Below are 19,284 nucleotides of genomic sequence, written 5' to 3'. Positions count from 1 at the left end.
TAATTTATTTTGTCTTTTTACTTAAACATAAAAAACATTTTTTTTTATTTCTGGCCAAACATTTTCAATCTCTTTTTAATCCTTAAAAATACGCCTTCGATATGAGCACCACAAGTGCTACAAGAACCATTCTTGCCATACTTTCCAAAAAGCACTTCCTTGTTTTTAATATTAAATATTGAGGCTAATATCAGGTCAGAACTTCCTTATCGCTCACCTGGACTCTCTCGCAGGGGTCACCTGTGTTCTGCAGGTGTGCTCTGCTGCTTGGTTTCCTCTGCCCGTGGGCTCCAGCGGTTCTGTTTCTACATTCACTGTGTGGAGCTCTAGAACTTCCAGGCAGAGGGGGTCTGGCCCGCTTCTTTCGGCCCAGCTGAAGTGCCTCCTTCCTGGGCTTCTGTCTGTCCTCCAGAGCCTCAGCCCGAGCTGGATTCTCGCGGGCCTCCAGCGCTGTGGGTCGTTTGAACAGGCTGTGGATGGACAGCAGGATGAGCGTGCACAGGACGTACATGGTCTCGGCGGCTAGTACCAGGACGTTCGGTTCATCCGTTGCTCCGCAGGGAAATTTCCCTGAAGGACGTTACATCTGGAGGATAAGAACACTATCCTCCGGTGACTGTTACGCTCAGCCAGAACAGATCCTTTACTGAAACACAAACCTGCTGAAACCCAAACGCCCAGAGCTCGGCGGAGAACAGAGCCCTTAAATGTCCATCAAAGACTGAAAGTGGATATTTACACTTCAGACAGTTCTGTCCAATGATGGTTGTTGATTGGCTTTCAAATGTTCTTCAGGAAAAATGATAAAAACAAAAGTTTGGATGTCCAAAAAAGTCCATTTTGCAAAGCAATTAAAATAAAAAGCAAAGAAATAGTAGAAAAAAAGTGCAGAAAGTTATTCAGAAAACTTCGCTTAAATCTTAAGCATCTAAACCAATAAAATACAATGTTTACTTTTCCATTATAAGATATTCAGACTGAAAACTGTAGATGAAGACTGTAGAGCTCTTTTAAAAGAAAACCAAGCAAAGAAAAAAAAAGATACAGTTCTTCAGTATATTTAACAATATTTAAAACCTATACTAAAAATGGGGAGAATCCCCAGAAAATGTTCAACTTTCTCCTACATTTTTGAAAAATTGTTAAATTCACATCTGGAAGTATATTCAAAAGAGCTACAATCTAAACTGTTAAGCAAGAAGCTATTGCTAAAAAATATGGGGCAAGATACTAAAAAAAAAGTTCAATGGACCATTCTGTCTGCATCCCCCAAGAAAAAAATATAAAAATAGTTGACAAAAATATAAGCTAAGAACAAAGAAACACAAAAACAACATGGGTAACTTTTTCCCGTCATTATTATAAAGTATTTTCAAAATGCTTGACTTGTTAAATTCTTTAGTATATTCACAGGATCTATAGCCTATACTGTAAAGCAGGTAGCTATTTATATTAATAAGAAAGTGGGGTAAGATTCCGAAATGTTTGTTTAATAGACAGTTCTATCTGCTTCGTTTAGTCGTTAGTAAGCGCTAAAGACAGACAATAAAAATATAAGCAAAGAACAGAGATACACAAAAACAACATGGGTAAATTTTGCCTATTCCTTTTTTTTCAAGGCTTGTTTATGAATTCTTCAGGATATTCACAGGATCTATAGCCTACACTGTAAAGCAGGTAGCTATTAAAAAGAAAGTGGGGTAAGATACTGAGATATTTGTTCAATAGACTTTTGTGTCTGCTTTTCCAGAAAAACTAAATTAGATGTTCAGTCGTTAGTAAGCGCTAAATGAAGGCAAAAAAAATAAAAGCAAAGAACAGAGATACACAAAATCAACAAAGGTAAATTTTGCTTGTTAATCATTATAATGTATTTTCAAAAAGCTGGACTGTTAAATTCTTCAGTATACTCACAGGATCTACAGCCTATACTGTAAAGCAGATAGTTGATAAAAAAGAAAGTGGGGTAAGATACCGAAATATATGTTAAACAGAATTTTCTGTTTGCTACTCCAGAAAAAAACAAAAAACAAAAATAGATGTTCAGTCGTTAGTAAGCGCTAAATGAAGGCAAAAAAAATAAAAGCAAAGAACAGAGATACACAATAACAACAAAGGTAAATTTTGCTTGTTAATCATAATCATAATGTATTTTCAAAAAGCTGGACTGTTAAAATGAAATATATTCAAAAGATCTAGAATCTATACTGTTAAGCAAGAAGCTATTGCTAAGAAATATGGGGTAAGATACTAAAAATATATGTTTAATAGACTGTTCTGTCTGCTTCCCCCAAGAAAAACAAAAATTAGATGTTCAGTCGTTAGTAAGCGCTAAATGAAGGCAAAAAAAATAAAAGCAAAGAACAGAAACACACAACAACAACAAAGGTAAATTTTGCTTGTTAATCATAATCATAATGTATTTTCAAAAAGCTGGACTGTTAAAATGAAATATATTCAAAAGATCTAGAATCTATACTGTTAAGCAAGAAGCTATTGCTAAGAAATATGGGGTAAGATACTAAAAATATATGTTTAATAGACTGTTCTGTCTGCTTTCCCCAAGAAAAACAAAAATTAGATGTTCAGTCGTTAGTAAGCGCTAAATGAAGGCAAAAAAAATAAAAGCAAAGAACAGAAACACACAACAACAACAAAGGTAAATTTTGCTTGTTAATCATTATAATGTATTTTCAAAAAGCTGGACTGTTAAATTCTTCAGTATACTCACAGGATCTACAGCCTATACTGTAAAGCAGATAGCTGACAAAAAAGAAAGTGGGGTAAGATACCGAAATATATGTTAAACAGAATTTTCTGTTTGCTACTCCAGAAAAAAACAAAAAACAAAAATAGATGTTCAGTCGTTAGTAAGTGCTAAATGAAGACAAAAAAAATAAAAGCAAAGAACAGAAATACACAATAACAACAAAGGTAAATTTTTCTTGTTAATCATAATCATAATGTATTTTCAAAAAAGCTGGACTGTTAAAATTAAATATATATTTAAAAGATCTAGAATCTATACTGTTAAGCAAGAAGCTATTGCTAAGAAATATGGGGTAAGATACAAAAAATATATATTTAATAGACTGTTCAGTCTGCTTCCCCCCCCAAAAAAAATTAGATGTTCAGTCGTTAGTAAGCGCTAAATGAAGGCAAAAAAAATAAAAGCAAAGAACAGAGATACACAATAACAACAAAGGTAAATTTTGCAGTCTATTTTGTGAAGACGATTTTAGATGTAGAGCAATACATAGAGATGAATGAAAAGTTTCCACTAAAACACTGTTTTGGAAAACACCAAAGGACAGTTTTAAAAAATGAAAACCAAAAATTGAAAGGTCTGGAGAGTCTTTCGATAACCTTAAACAGCCTTCAAAAACAAATGTCTACTAGGAAAAAATGTCCAACAGTGGAAGTGTCTTATAAAAAAGTTAAAACACGGTTTAGGAAAAAAGAAATCGGAAAAAGGACAGCCCTAATATTCTTCAGTCCTTGATTTCTTTTCTTTAGAGCATCACTTAAAGTGAGTATACCATCCTTCAGCGATGTAAAGCTGTTGTCCAGACTTCGTATATCCTCCACAGATCCTTTGCAGATCCTCCACAGATCCCTCGTTGCCCTCGTTGTCCTGACCGTGAGCTGTCAGGAAGAGTGTATCAGCTGGACAAGCAGAACGGACCAGGTCCCTAATGCTGGTTTACGCATTAGCTAATCCTCCAGCGCTCTGATAACTAAACAGGCAAGCAGTCCTCATCTGTCGCCCTCGATTGGAGAAGGTGTGTAAGGTATTTAAACACACCTTAAGCTGTTTTATCGCTCCAGCTGGTCACCTTTGACCTACCTGGACACACACAGGCACACCCCTGATACAGCGTATCACCACTTCTCAGGAAAACCCATAACTGTTAAACTGTTACTGATTGAAGTTCAATATTCCTCCTAGGGTTCACTCCCATTCAGAGCGTCACAGGGTGTTACGGGTGTTACGTGACCCGGCAGATATAATCCTCTGGCTGTTCTGCAGAATACAGGACAATCACACGGCTCCATCATCTGCATCAAAACGATATTCCATTTTTATTCAATGATGAAGATTCTCCAGACTGAAGAAACAGGTGGTTGGGTCGATCGATTTTGTCGATGGTAATACCAGACAGGAAGAAAGAACCACCACCAAAACTCTCTCTTATAGTTTGCCTGCCTGTTCCTGAACAGTGGAGCAAAGTCCTATGCCTTCCCACTGAGAGGGAGAAAAAAAAGAGGAGAGAATAGCCCCCCTCCCTCCATCATTCATCCTTTCCCCTACCCTCCCTCTTTCTATTCCGTCCATCTGTCACTCTGATGTTGAGGACAAGTACGACAAGACTGTATTCAATATTTACTACTATATCTATAATATTAGAGCTGCAGCGATACTCAAATATCACAATATATGATATTAACTGTGGGTCAATATCTAAACTGACAAAGTTAAAGTAATACACATGTCTAAACTCTACAATATGACTGTATTTAGTGACAATATTTCCAACATAAGAGCTTAAATGATATTCAAATGTCACATTATAATTACAATTAGGGCTGGGTGACATGCACTTTCATATTTTAGAGATGGAATGATAAGATCTGCTATGTATTGGTATCAACAAACTGGGAGAAAAGAAAGGAAAACTGACACAGCTAATTGGAACGCATCATAATCTATATTGATATAAACAAAAAATTGTCTCATCTTGTATCTTGTATGAAAATATGGTCACATTTCTTAAAAAAAATATATATATATAATTGCCAGGCCCTAAACTTAACTGTGATGTTTGCAGCAGTATAAAAGTATAATAAGCAAAGCAAACAACTTAGTTTTTTTTTTTTTTTACTAGAATAACGCTTGCCCGAAGAACAGGTACAGATCCCTCCCTCAAACAAAGTCTGCTGCCTAATCCTGCTGCGTACTTTTAGAGATAAATCAACCAAAAAGACAGAAATCGCATTTCTACAACTGGTGGGGAGGTTCCATGTTTGTTTCCTTAATGAGGGGCATCCAAATAGCTCATGGAAGCAAATGATTTCTGACACCAAACTCTTTTAGCTGATTCACAGAAAACAAAAGCACGCAAAACGAGTTTAAGAATAGTAAAATAGGTCCCTTTTAACTAACTAAGCTAAGTGTTGGTGATTATTGAGCAATTAATCATTCTAGTATTCAACAGTTTGTTTCAATGGTTGAATAATCAATTATGAAAATAGGAATTAGGGCTGCAACGATTAGTCGATATAATCGACAATGATGATTATATAAATCTGTCGATTACTCGTTAATTTGAAATAGTACCACATTACAAGTTTTGGAGACAGAACCGAAATAGGAGATGGGTAAATGTCTCACTCACACAGTTTACACTCAACTTAATCTGTCTCCAAAAGTGCCCAAACTCAACAGATTACATATTTAATCACTAAATATCAAACATCCAGACATTTAAATGCCTTGTAAATAACATGTTCAGCTGTTTCTATCGTTTTTAGAGATGGAGGACATGGCAGATATAATCGTTGGCTAATTGAGAAAATAATTAGATTCAGAATCAGATTAGTCAACTACCAAAATAATCATTATTTGCAGCCCTAATAGGCATCTGTTGCGGTCATTTCACTATTAGAAGTTGTTTAAAGATAGTTCCTTTCTTAAAAAAGGACATAAATCAATCTATATAAATATTGCAGTTATTATCATGATATAATGTGAAATGTGTTAAATTTAACTTTGAAATAAATTATGTTTTTATTAATCTGGGATTTCAACTTAAAGTTATCTTACTTTCCTGACTGCCTGATTTTCTGTTAAATAGGAATATGAAGTGTTATTCTAATAGAACTAGTAGAAATCCCAGTAATATATTTAGATATTATAAAAATCTGAATTAAATATTGTCCAGTAACTCAAATTTAGGGCAAAACAAAGAACATTAGATACTGCAACACCCCCTGCTACACATGTACAAAACAGAAAGAATAAGAAAAATCCTCTGAACATCTGCCCCAACAAATCCTCACATCAGTCACGTCCGTCACGTGCCCGACCGTTGGTTTAGAGAGACGGCCTGATTACAGTGCAGCCGTTCACTCTGCAGCTCTGTGTAAAAATGTAAAAAGCAGGCACGGGATCGGACGACCTGATGGGAACTGACAGCGTCAATCAGCAGCACAGCAGAGGAATTCTTTGGGCTGGACGCTACACTGGTCCCATACAGACGTATAGAGGAAACTGCTTAGAGGAGTCCAATTATAAACATCACTGTACAGCATTTTCTCACAGCATGGAGCCACAAAAGACCCTCCATTCCACCTCATTAACCTCATTAGGGGCCCTATCTCACTCTTTTTCTTTCTTTCTCCATCTCACACTGTTCCACAGTGAAACAAACTGCTATACAAGAACAGCCAAAACAATAACAACGGGTCAACAATGCTCCCATTCTTTCCAGGAAAGAATTCCCACTTTTAACCCAAAGCACCACAATTTATTACTGTAACAGCTATTAGACCTACAGTGCCCTCTAAAACAACTGGGCTTCACATTAAAAGATTAAGAAGACAAAAGAAAAGATCAACATTTTAACTTTTATTTCCATTTTTCCTCCTCTATGAATGCATACATTTTTCTTGTGAGCAAAAGTATTGGAACAGATAATCTTAAAACAGATTAAAGTGAACAAAACTTCATATTTAATTGCAAATCCTTTGCTTGCAATAAGTGTCTTTCACTGCAGCCTCTTTTAGCTGGTGTTTGTTTTGGGGGGTAACTCCCTTCAGTCTCCTTTTTAGGGTTCTGGGCTTTAGATTAATCAGTCAATATTGACTAGGTCAGTTTAAAATCTTCCACTTTTTGACCTCAAAGAACTTCTTTGTAGTTTTGGCAGAGTTTTTACATAATTATCTATCTGCATGATGAAGGATCTCCCAATCAATTTGCTTGCATATTTCTTCAAATTGACAGAAATCAATTTCAGTAGATTAATTGTCTTTTGCTGCACGTAATAAACTCAGAACAGTATGCAGGTACTGCAGCTTTATCATATACCCAACAACTTCTCTAGGGATGTCCCGAGTCAGAGTCATTTGATGCCTATACAGAGTCCCGATCCTTTACTAAAGAACACATCCAAGTCGTTTTTTTTTTTTTATAAATCTTCATTATTGAAACAATTGTATCAATACTTACTATTTTTAATCACAAAATAAACACACTAAAAAGCCATATATTTTTTTTATATGCATATTTTTATAAACAAACAAACTAATAAATTATGTGAAATCAAATATCAGACAGAAATACCCCATCACAATTCTTTGAGTACACAGAGGCAACTCAGCTTTAAACTGATGTATATTCCTTGTGAAGTTTTTCAAATAATCGCAAAGTAGCTTAATATTACAACTCTGATATTTGTTCTGATATATGTACTGATTTACCAGAGGGATCTTCTAATTAAGGGTGATGCACACACCCTTAGTGCTGGGGCTAATTGTACAGTACAGAGCCTTTCAGAGGGAATTAATAGAAAAGTTCTACCTCAGTCTTGTAATCAGTCTATTTTTCCACCACCGCTCTCAAATGCTTGAACAATGCGTCTTGTCACTACACTGAATATACACCACAGAGCCTTAGAGCCTAGCACTAATCTACTGTATATTTCCATGCACCCTTTTTGCAAACGAGCATTTATTAAGAACAACGTAGCATTACATTTTGTTAACTCAGTGATTTGGATCTTTTCCACTTGATTCAGATCCTTTGAAAATTATGTGATCGCCAGCTCTACGTGTTCTGTATTTCTTTCCTTATACTTATTCAAAGAAATGTAAATGTGTGTCATGTTATTGGTCCAATGAGCTGCACAAAAAAATACACACACAGAAGAATAAACAGGCAGCTGCGTAGGGCGCTCGCACAGGCAATGCCACACATGTTGAATCGATGCAGAAGAATAAATCAGCCTTTAGTCCTGCCTCAGATTTTCTAGATATCAGCATTAAACTACATTTCTTTATAATATATACATGTTAATTGGTTTATTACCAACAGGAACATATCAGACGAAAAAAGTCACAAGAGTAGATACCAAGGTGTGTTCGTGTGAGAGAGAGAGAGAGAGAGAGCACTAAAATTTGCCTGCCTCTGTATTTTTAATTCTGATCCTAAATGGGTGAAAGCAAGGCTGATAAAAAGGTTTTTGCAGGTGATGTAAACATGACTGAAAGTAAGGAAGATGAGTATTATAGTTAAGCTCGAGCAGACCTGAGCTGCTTTTTTCTGCCTAATGATCAAACATTTGTTTTGGTTACCTGTGCATTACTAATAAATGAGCAAAATCTGTTTTATACATTATTAGGTTTTCGTTTAACATGTTTAAATATGTATAAAAATTCAGAAACTTTCACATGGGATAAAGAAACTGTTACTAATCACCTTACAGCTTTCTACACGTGCATGTCAGTACTGACTGAACTAAAGCAGAGAGAGAGGGCGAGAGACACTAAGACTAAACCAACTAAGACCACCTCAGTTAATCAGCTTAGAGCATAAAACACCCAGCTCTGCATATCACAGCACATCCACTGCTTCCTGCTTTCATAGAGAGAACATAAGAGAGAAAGAGAGAGAGGAGTGCAAGAGATACTGTTGATACATAATGGAGACGTCCCATGTTATTTTGGGAGCAAATTACAGTGTAACGCAACAGGGTGGGAAGCCTGTAAATTACAGGGTAGATTTAATTCAGGCGCACTGTGATACCACAGAGTCCATACAGGCAGAACTGTTATATCAGTTCCTGTGAGTTTAATACTTAATTAAATAATGTGTACAGATGTATTGGGCGTACACATTCATTTTTTAAAGTAATGTATTTCTCATTTAACGTTTTTCTCCCAATTTAGCTAGGCCAATTTAGCGGCTTTTGTTGGACTAACTGTCTCTGCTGACCAGAGAAGACTTTCTACTAGATTTTAAAACATTGCTTCAAATGCTTCATGCGTTGGATGATCACCACTCTACCTTATCCCCAAATCATCCCAAAAATGACAAATGGAGCACCAACAGCTGTGTGTGTTAGCATCAGGGCTCTTACTCTGCCGACTATTAGCATGACAGTAAACCTGCTCCAATCTAGCTGGACCTGGATGCAGGTTCATATGTTGTATGTTGGACAGTGACTTAGTGGCACATTATGGTTCCAACTGCTCCTACCTTACTGTACGTTCACACCGTGCAGGCGATGAGTCGTTTGGGGGCGTGTTTTACTCAGAACGAACTGTCGCTGGTGGGCGTTTTCCAAATACGGCACGTACAGAAACAAGGGTTCAGCCTATCTACACAATTCCAAAACCTTAAACAGTCGTACAGACGTTTCACAAACAATAAATCTTTATATATTTTATAACTATTATTAAGTACAATTATTTAACATAATTATTTCATATTACAATAAATGGGTTTACTTAAATATAATACATTATTTTCCTTAATGTAGTAAATCATTCTCTTAATATATATTATTTAATATAAATATATTTGTCCATAATTTAAAATATTGTTAACTTAATGTAATAAATAATTCCTTGGATGTAATTAATATGTTTACTTAAATATATTAAATCATCCTCTTGATTTAATAAACAGTCTTTCTCTTAATTTAATAAATTCCTCAGTTTTAATAAATCTTTCTGTAAAATGTAATAAATAATTCCCTCAGTTTTAACTAAATCGTTCCAAATTCCATACCTCAGTTTGAACAAATCGTTACGTTAAATGTATTAAATACTTCCTTCAGTTGTAATAAATCATTAGGTTAACTTTAATAAATAATTCCCTTTGTTTCAGTAAAAGGTTCTTTTAATTTAATAAATAATTTTCTCAGTTTTAATATATAGTTTTCTATTAAATAAGGTAATTCTGTAAGGATAGTAGTATAGTTGGGTAGCTGCTGGTGTAGTGGAGTATTTTACCTCATATCAGCTCAGTTCAGTTCTGTTCCCACTCTCTGTTTTGCTGGCGGAATAAATCTTCAGTAGGAACCGAAAATCAGAGCAGCGGTTTCAGGGCCAGACTGCCTGTTGCCCAGTGTTGCTCGCTCTCATTGAAAAAGAAGGACTTCCGGCTGCTTTGTTGCTCGCGTCGCGTCTGGTGTGGACGCACGGTTAGAGATCCTAGCTGTTACTCTGTTAGCATTGACTTAGTCAAGACTTGATATTGGAGCCAAAATGCTCCAAACTTGTTGAGCCTGACTGAAGTGTCCGGTAGTGTTGCAGGTCTAATCTTGCAGGGACTAGCTCTTGGTATTGTGGCTAAACCTCATTAAATATGGTAAGACAGTCTGCAGTGTCTGTTAGCACTGTGGCTCCAGTTCTGGCAAGGTCAGCTGTTAGCAGTGTGGCCTAAGCTTTACACATATTGTTAGACAACTTCTTGCATAAAACAATATTTGGAAATTCGCTTTCACCTGAAAGTTTCTTCCTGCACTCTGCCATTTTGCATGTGCAGTGCAGTGCAGGTCTGGTCTATTGTGGAGAGGCCTCACCCTGTGTTCACACTGGCATGCAGCAGATCGCTTGCAAGTTTGTCTCTTGTGCGTGTATCAGCATGGCTGGGTAGAACAGAGGCTAATCTATCAAGCTACCTATCGTTCACAGAGTAAAAGGTGGGGATCTCGGACATTCGTGTCTGTAATTGGGCTACAGAATTTGCTTAGCCAATCAGTGTACAATTTTGCTTCAATGTATCATGAATAACTTGTAAAATCTCAACTCTGTTTATCGCTTGTTGCTTTTTTGCTGCTTCAAATCATGCCCCCTCCCCTAGAAAATGAATGACAGTGTACAGAAGAGACTTCAAACAGGTCTTGGCTGCTCACCTGAATGTAATGGGGTAAACTTATTGTAGTTGAACCGTTGCTTTAACTCCACACTGCGTCACCATAGGGAGTTTAAACACACAGTTTCAGCTGTGCTGACACTGAACACAGTGTCCTCAGAGTGACTCACAGTCTCCACGGACAGACCGGAACCAACATGTGGAGAAATGGTCATGTTGTGGCTGCTCAGCATCTGCTGTACACATGTGCTTTCTAAAAACAGTGAAGAGCTCGGTCCTCCTGCAGCTACTTAAATACTGCCTGCAGAGAGGAAACGCACAGCGAACAGAACGAGAAACCATACGCTGCACTTCATCTACATTTCGTTCTGCTGCAGCACAATTTTTGGGTCTCATTTTACACCCTGTACAAGGCGTGTCACTATTCTTATTGCTATCTTACTCCTCAGCAACAGTCTATTTTCACGCCTTCTGCCTGCGTTGTTTAATTGCAACAGTGCTTATGAATAGATCTATGCTGATGGGCATATTGTGATCTGAAAATGAGCTGTGATCAGGTAGCATATAATTCAAGATAGCATATTACCTTGCTTGTTACATAGCAGTGCAAAAACCCATAGCACATAACAGTTGGAAGAAATGCTAAATAAATATACGAAATAAAATATAAAAAAAAAAAAAATAAAGTAAAACTTTGTGGTTTTCTTCTATAAGCTACTGTCAACATTTCTCCCAAATAAAAATATTGTAATTTACTCATTTATTTGCAAAAAATAATAAACGGCTGAAATAACGAAAAACATGCAGAGCTTTCAGACCTCAAACAATGCACAGAAAACAAGTTCATATTCATTTAGAAACAACAAAACTAAAGTTTTAAGAGTTCAGAAATCAATATTTGGTGGAATAACCCTGGTTTTTAATCACAGCTTTCATGCATCTTATCATGTTCTCCTCCACCAGTCTTACACATTGCTTTTGGGTGACTTTATTCCACTCCTGGCACAAAAATTCAAGCAGTTCAGCTTTGGTTGATAGCTTGTGACCAACTTACATGATTACATTCAGAGGTATGTGTTTGTCAGTTGTCATATTACTTTTGTTAATGTTAAATGAATTGCTTGTGTGAAAAATGTTCACATTAAGGTAGCTGCGCCATTAAAATAGCAATTCAGTAGGAACACGGTGTGGCTGCAACACGAGACTTCTAATATTATCGGAAAAAACAAAATCAGTCCAAATACATTTATGAGCTTCGTTATCTTGTTTTTCTGCCACAGAACCTTCACTCACCGCTGCTGTAAATGTCTCATGAATTCTGATCTAGCACAAGCATCAGATTTCAATACCTTATAATAAAAGTGACCCAAATCAGGACCGAAAACGTCAGATTTCAGCCACAGTTTCATAAGTGGAACTGAATTCTGATACATATCCATGATGTGCCAGTGCAGCTTTAAACAAAGTCTAAACAGCCAGAATTAACTTTATTCGGCCTTATATCAACTTAAATTAACATCTGTCATTAATGGGAGCAGAGAGAAGAGAGTCACATTAAGCACTGCTCAGTTTATGAGCGTAAACAGTTCAGACAAATATCTATCATATCTATAATATAGATCATACTTATTTAAAATGCACAGCATGAGCTTATTTTATTGTATTTTTTAATTGTTGGGTTTGCAGAATCCACAAAAAATAGGTTTAAGCTATGGTAAATCATATTTTTTCATGTTTTCTTGTAAATCTTGTTACCAAACTTCTTACCAAATTTGATTGTTATAATAATTGACTTATTTATTGGTTTGCTTATTTATTTATTTATTTATTCATTTATATGAATGTACATGCTCACATTTAGGGGAAAAAAGTGAAATCAGCCTTAATATATGCAACATCTTGGCTGACCTGAAATAAATAACAGTACAACAGGAAGAGAAGAGCGCCATCTGCTGTCTCTAACGAAATAACGTCTTTCCCTTCTATAATCTGGTATCAATCAGTGCAAAACTACGATTACATAACTCCTGGAAACGGATCAGTTCAGTGAGCAGCTCAGAACAGCAGCCAAGGGAGGAGTCCAATATAAACAGCTCCAGTTCCATCAACAAACACAAATATATAAATAAAAGACCCCTGAAGAGACATAATTCACAGATAAAACAGAGTTATATCAACTTTAATACTCCAACCATTTAATCAGGCGTAGTTAACCACACCACAGCTCTGCAGTAAGTGGAGTTTTATATTTATGGGAATGTCGTCAGTTTGCAGTGCAGGATTTTCCAGTGCGTTCGTCCCGGGGCTGAATATCTGACTCACAGCTGTTCTGAAACCAGTTTATGCATTATTTCACAGAAGAGGACGAGATGAGCAGGACGAACTGCTGGCTCTGATCCCCCCCCACCTCCCAGCTCCAGACACCCTGTTTATTCCACACAGCAGCTGCAGTCAGTTTCTACCCCACCCAGCACCCAACTCTCCAACATCTGACTTCAGTTCCTGAAAAGATTACAGCAGTAAAGTCAGGCTTCTGTAACGTAATAATAAAACCTTCAGAACTGGGGTCTCAAACTCATCTGGTAAGGCTGCTGCAGTAGGAATGTTTATTTTAAACCTGCAGTTTAAATACACAATGGCCTAGGCAGAGGTGTTTAAGCTTGTCTTGGTCAATGATCAACTTCACAAAATTCACGGTGAGTGACCTTTTAGATGAATGAAGAAAATCACAAATTACCCAAATAGAAGCAAACAAAAGTGTCTGCTGAGTTTTCCAGCCTGAAAAGACAGTCACAAATATTTATATTTTGGACAACACAAAACGTTAAACTCGATATGAGACCCAAAACAAACCTTTTTTGATACCTTCTGCTGAAGTGTAACCAAAAAACACAAAAAGCGATAATTAATCTCACACAATATATTTATTTAACGGGAGCAAACAAAAGTGCCTGCTCAATTTTCCAGCTTGTAAAGTCCATCCACAACCAAGACTGCCACAATAATTATATTTTGACAATATATTGTGCCTAGGTCTGGGTATCGTTTGGAAAAAAAAAAAAGAGAGAGAGAAAGGGAGAAATTTAGAAAAGTGAGATTTAAGGACAAATAAAGAAATTGTTGTAAAATGCTTTACGAAAATGGAAACTGTAACGTCAACAACAGTGCCAGTGCTGCATGCCAAGGACAACGCCATCACCAACAATGCTAAAAAACACCAATACCACCACAAACAACGCTACTGAGAAGAGAAAGTTGCATTGCTAAACACCAACAATACCAACATAGTGGTGGCATTTGTGTATTTGGCATTGCTGGTGACTAACAATAGCAACAACGCCACCGCAAACAATGCTTAAAAACACCAATAATACCACTAATAATGCCAGCATCACTGTAAATTCCACCAACACCAGTACTGACACACCAAAGCCAACTACAGTAAACCCAAGAAGGAAAAAGAAAAAAGGAAAAGTTTTTTTTGTTTTTAACATGTTTGATTAATGTGTGTACAGACCCTGACTGTGTAGAATACATAATAATAATACATGCATGTAGCTCCTGCCTAAAGGCATTTCCAGGAGCGTTTTCACAAGAAAGGGGGGGATGGTAGACCAAACACAGAACAAGTTAGGCCTCAAAACATCATGTTTTCACATTTAGTGTTCAACAATTCACACACTCCCTGTTTTCTACATTACATGGCCAAGGAATGTCAAGGAAGCCTAGTAACAGTGATCAGCGAATTCATGATCAATTTACTTTTGGCACATTAGTGTACAGTTGCCATTGTTGTATCCAATTAATATTTGAGACACTTTCCCAGATTCAGGTAAAGGCCAAGTCTATTACAGGTGTAAATCACAGGCCATCTCACGATACAGTATCGCGACACATTACCCATGGCAACAATGTTATCACGATACTGTGATTCTTCACTACTGCATCTGTGTTACTGAAGAGGATAAAATACTCCTAAATAAGGGAATATAAGGAATTATGGATTTATTCTGTGTTATATTCACAAAAATGAACAACTAATATTCTTTACAGCAGGTTTATTCTATAATAACTTTAGTAGGTCAAGTTTGGAGGAGCAAGTCTTAGGGAATATGGAAAAATATCCATATTTTACAACATATATCAATAATGTAACGCCAGCCAAAACAATTTGATAATGCAATACTGATTTTGTCTAGACTACAACCATTTCCAGTTAAGGATTCACCACAAACATGGCAATTAATGAGTTCAAAATCTACAGCCAGGAAAGTGATCTTTAGGTCTGCACATTTCAACATTTAAATCACACGTATAAAACAAGTAAATGCCCGACTACAAAGCCCTTCCTTGGTGTATTGAAGCAGGAAAGCACTAGAATGTGAAGTGCATGGAGCTGGGAAACACTGCAGCCTCCCACTGCAAACTATTCCAGGCACTATTTACTCAAGCCCATTTCAAGGCCACTCAGTGCACCATGTTAAAAGCCTGACGTTTCTGCTGATGGAAAAGTCTGTACGGGTTTAAAGCCACAGCGCTCCGCGACTCCGGACGTGTATTTTTAGTTCCAGTCATCTTTCAAACATCTTTTTTTTTTGTGTTTGGGTGGTACCAGCGCTCAGCATAGAGGAGTTATGATTAAACCTTTAAACCTGGACTCACCCTGTAAAGCCCCGTCCCTGCGTTCGGCACAGTAAAAGCTGGGGAGTCCTGGAGTTGTGCAGTACAGTAGCTGTGGTTTTTCCAGAGGCCTCACTTTTGGTTGCTCGTCTTTCAGGATCAGCACCTTAGAAAAAGAAAAAACAAAGTCAATTTACTTAACACTGTGCAATAAGAGAACAAATTCAGAAACCAGGAAAGATAATGCTCAACATATTAATGAATTAATTTATTTTTGTTTCTTAATTTTTATCCCATTTTCTCCCCAATTTACAAGGCCAATTATACTAGCACTCCTCCAATACATGTGAAGTCAGCCACAGTCTCTTTTTTGAACTACTGCTGAAGCAGCATTGCAGAGTAGCATCACAGCGCATTTGGAGGAAAGCGCAGCGACTCGGTTCCGATATATCAGCTCACAGACGACTTGAGCTGATCGACATCACCCTAGGAGTGATGAGGGGGAGAGAGCACATTTTACCCACCCAGAGAGAGCAAAACCAATTGTGCTCTCTCAGGGCTTCGGCAGCTGATGGCAGGCTACATGATCTCCTGATCATAGTGCGCCTTAGTCCGCTGGACCACCTGGAGCCTGATCATAAATTATTGTAAGTGGCAACTCTACACTTAAATTTTAAACTGAATTCTCTGTATGGTACTATACACAAGCATTTCCTATCAAATCTGTGAGCTCTTAAACTGTTTTTTTTTTCTAGTAAGTGTTTATTTGTTTATATCCAAAACAAAAAACTAATGTACTGTGGACATTTGTATTCACTTAAAACAGAACACTGATTTGATATGAGTGTGTTAGCTTGAGCATTATCACAGCTCTCCTGGAGAAAGACCTGTATTTCTGGTTTCCATCCAACACTTAGTTTATCTAATCATTTCTGCATTGCTGTAAATCAAATGAGCTGCTGGTGGAACTGATAACAGAGATAACATTAAAGGGTTATTTTATTTTATACTATAATGACACAAACTTTACGTTTTGCAGTGTAGCTACAGTCAGGAAATGAAAGTCGGAAAATATACAAATATACACTACCGTTCAAAAGTTTGGGGTCACATTGAAACGTCCTTATTTTTGAAGGAAAAGCACTGTACTTTTCAATGAAGATAACTTTAAACTAGTCCTAACTTTAAACAAATACAGTCTGTACATTGCTAATGTGGTAAATGACTATTCTAGCTGCAAATGTCTGGTTTTGGTGCAATATCTACATAGGTGTATAGAGGCCCATTTCAAGCAACTATCACTCCAGTGTTCTAATGGTACAATGTGTTTGCTCATTGGCTCAGAAGGCTAATTGATGATTAGAAAACCCTTGTGCAATCATGTTCACACACCTGAAAACAGTCTAGCTCATTACAGAAGCTACAAAACTGACCTTAGATTGAGCAGATTGAGTTTCTGGAGCATCACATTTGTGGGGTCAATTAAACGCTCAAAATGGCCAGAAAAAGAGAACTTTCATCTGAAACTCGACAGTCTCTTCTTGTTCTTAGAAATGAAGTCTATTCCATGCGAGGAATTGCTAAGAAATTGAAGATTTCCTACAACGGTGTGTACTACTCCCTTCAGAGGACAGCACAAACAGGCTCTAACCAGAGTAGAAAAAGAAGTGGGAGGCCGCGTTGCACAACTAAGCAAGAAGATAAGTACATTAGAGTCTCTAGTTTGAGAAACAGACGACAAGAATTGAAAAGAATGATAATTATCCACCTCAACTGAGTGTGCTAACATTTCAGAGTAATTTTGTTTTTGTCCTCTCGTCCCTTTATTAAACTTATTTACTGATAGTGATTCATTCATTATAGAGTATGCTAGGTGATCATTTTAGAGTTTTCCTGCTATGACACGCAAAACATGCAAAACAAGAACAGGATACTAGTTAACTAGCTAATAAACTCCCTAGACCATGCTGTGAAGCCCCTTAACTGACCCTTAAGTAAAGGAGACAGTCCTTCTCACCCTAAGCGGCCTCAGAACTGGGATGCAAAGTCATTCATCACATGGAGACGCCTCCAAACTGATGTGGAGTCACACCAGAGACTGTCACTTAAACTTTACAAAAAGTATTGGATGGAGTTCCAACGCTCTCAAGAACACAGTCAAGAGCTTCCATGCCAAAATGCTGTAGTTTCGCTCCAGCAGCTTGGTTCTTTGACTGCTTTCAGCAATAAACAAAGTCACTTCAACTCATTCCAAAACAATGGACCAAGCTCAATTTGTCCCCAAAAAGCTATTGAAGACTATTAAAAATTGTCGACACGTATTTAATGTGTGATGTAGTATACTACACCCTAAAGTGGAGAAATGCAAGGAGGGGTAATTGCTCTGTTTCTCCAAAAATGTGTACAAGACAACAGCTGGACACAGTTCATTACAAATTTTAACATTATTTAAAGAGCGTTTAAATCTAACATATTGCTTCTGCTGACTCTGAAGTGATAGAGTAAAGCAGAGAGCAAGTTTACCACAAGCTGCAGCTCCACCAGAAACATTCATGAGAGCAGGGTTGCCAGGTGCAGTAAAAATATCCAGCCCAAAGTTTAAAACTAGCCCAATAGTCTAAGGTTGCCACAGACGTTTACAAAACATTATATTTTAATTTTGAACACTTTGCAAGGAAGGTTACTAACTAACTAAAGCTAGCAAAAAAATGGATTTTTCCCCCCAACTATATTTTCATGGAGCGTTTTCTCCCTTGGTTTTTGTTTTTTTACAGACACAAACCTAAACACACCAAAACGTGCCCCAATTAACCATAAGAGCATGAAAGTAAATACAGCAGGAAGGTTCTCTAGTACGTATAGTTGTGCAGTGTGAAGCTGCTTGAACACTGAATTCAGAAAATGTACTACTTGGCTTTCAAGTACAGTGTTTTAAATAGCTACCGCAGCATTAGCACAGTTGCGTCAGTAAGCCGAGTAGCCTGAATGTGAGCTGAGAGTGCTGCACATACGGTGATCAGTATGAAAACAGCTTTCAGCATGGAGCAGCAGCAGAGACAGTGTTTGTTCATAGTAATGATAATTATTTTCTATGTAATAAATCAGGTTAAACTGCACCTGAACAGCAGTTTAGCTTTAATATGAATATTATATTTGATAGTCAGATCTGATCAAATTCTCACCACAAACCACTTCAGAGTTCGTTTTAACCAGACCAGATAGTGATAGTTTGAAAATGCCCTAAGAGTAACTGAACCCACAGTAACTGTGAGCACATGATGGCAACAAGATGACCAATTATCTAATAGCCTTGAAAGGAACAAACTAGCAGTTCAGTGACTTTCAGCTATGTCAGATACTGGCATCATAACATGCTGTAACTGTCTGTGTTCTTCACATAATCTACACACACTCAATGTCCAAATATTTTTTACACAGGTAATCATCTAGTGTTTCTTTAGAAATTAAGATTATTAACTGTGAACTTTCCAAAATATAGGACTAAAATCACATTTAACATAAAGGAGCTGGCTAACCTGATAGGATACCAGTGTATACAGCACATTTCTGCAGAGATGACCAGCTTTTAAACCACATTAACCATCAAAAGACCAGCTCAAATCAAATCTGAAACCAGTTATCAGTAAAAGCTGCTTTTAAGCTGGATTTTTTCAGTAGGGTAAACTGCAATGCTAGCGCTGTTTCACCGTTCAAACACTAACTTCTCAACAGGAGAAGTCTCAAAACTAAGCTCTGCTTGTTTGGTCAAAGACAAACTGACTTGT

The 19,284-nt window shown here is 37.1% G+C and overlaps 2 protein-coding genes across 16 annotated transcripts in view; both read right to left on the bottom strand.

Annotated features, from left to right (window-relative positions):
* cngb1a (cyclic nucleotide gated channel subunit beta 1a) overlaps positions 1–19,284 on the bottom strand; it is a 168,081-nt gene that overhangs the window by 47,611 nt on the left and 101,186 nt on the right. The window lies entirely within an intron of this gene.
* kifc3 (kinesin family member C3) overlaps positions 1–19,284 on the bottom strand; it is an 89,711-nt gene that overhangs the window by 67,439 nt on the left and 2,988 nt on the right. For 3 of the 7 annotated variants that reach the window (XM_022666009.2, XM_022666011.2, XM_022666010.2), the window contains exon 1: positions 218–899. In XM_022666009.2, coding sequence (XP_022521730.2) covers positions 218–511 — 294 coding nt within the window. In that variant the 5' untranslated portion in view covers positions 512–899. Of the gene's footprint in view, positions 1–217; positions 901–15,541; positions 15,666–19,284 lie in introns of those variants that run through there. The other 4 variants (XM_049483758.1, XM_049483757.1, XM_022666008.2 and 1 more) reach the window with 3 other exon arrangements.

This window comes from Astyanax mexicanus, chromosome 9, assembly GCF_023375975.1.
Source record: "Astyanax mexicanus isolate ESR-SI-001 chromosome 9, AstMex3_surface, whole genome shotgun sequence".
Lineage (NCBI taxonomy): Eukaryota > Metazoa > Chordata > Actinopteri > Characiformes > Acestrorhamphidae > Astyanax > Astyanax mexicanus.
This window is presented reverse-complemented; position numbering and strand designations above follow the sequence as displayed.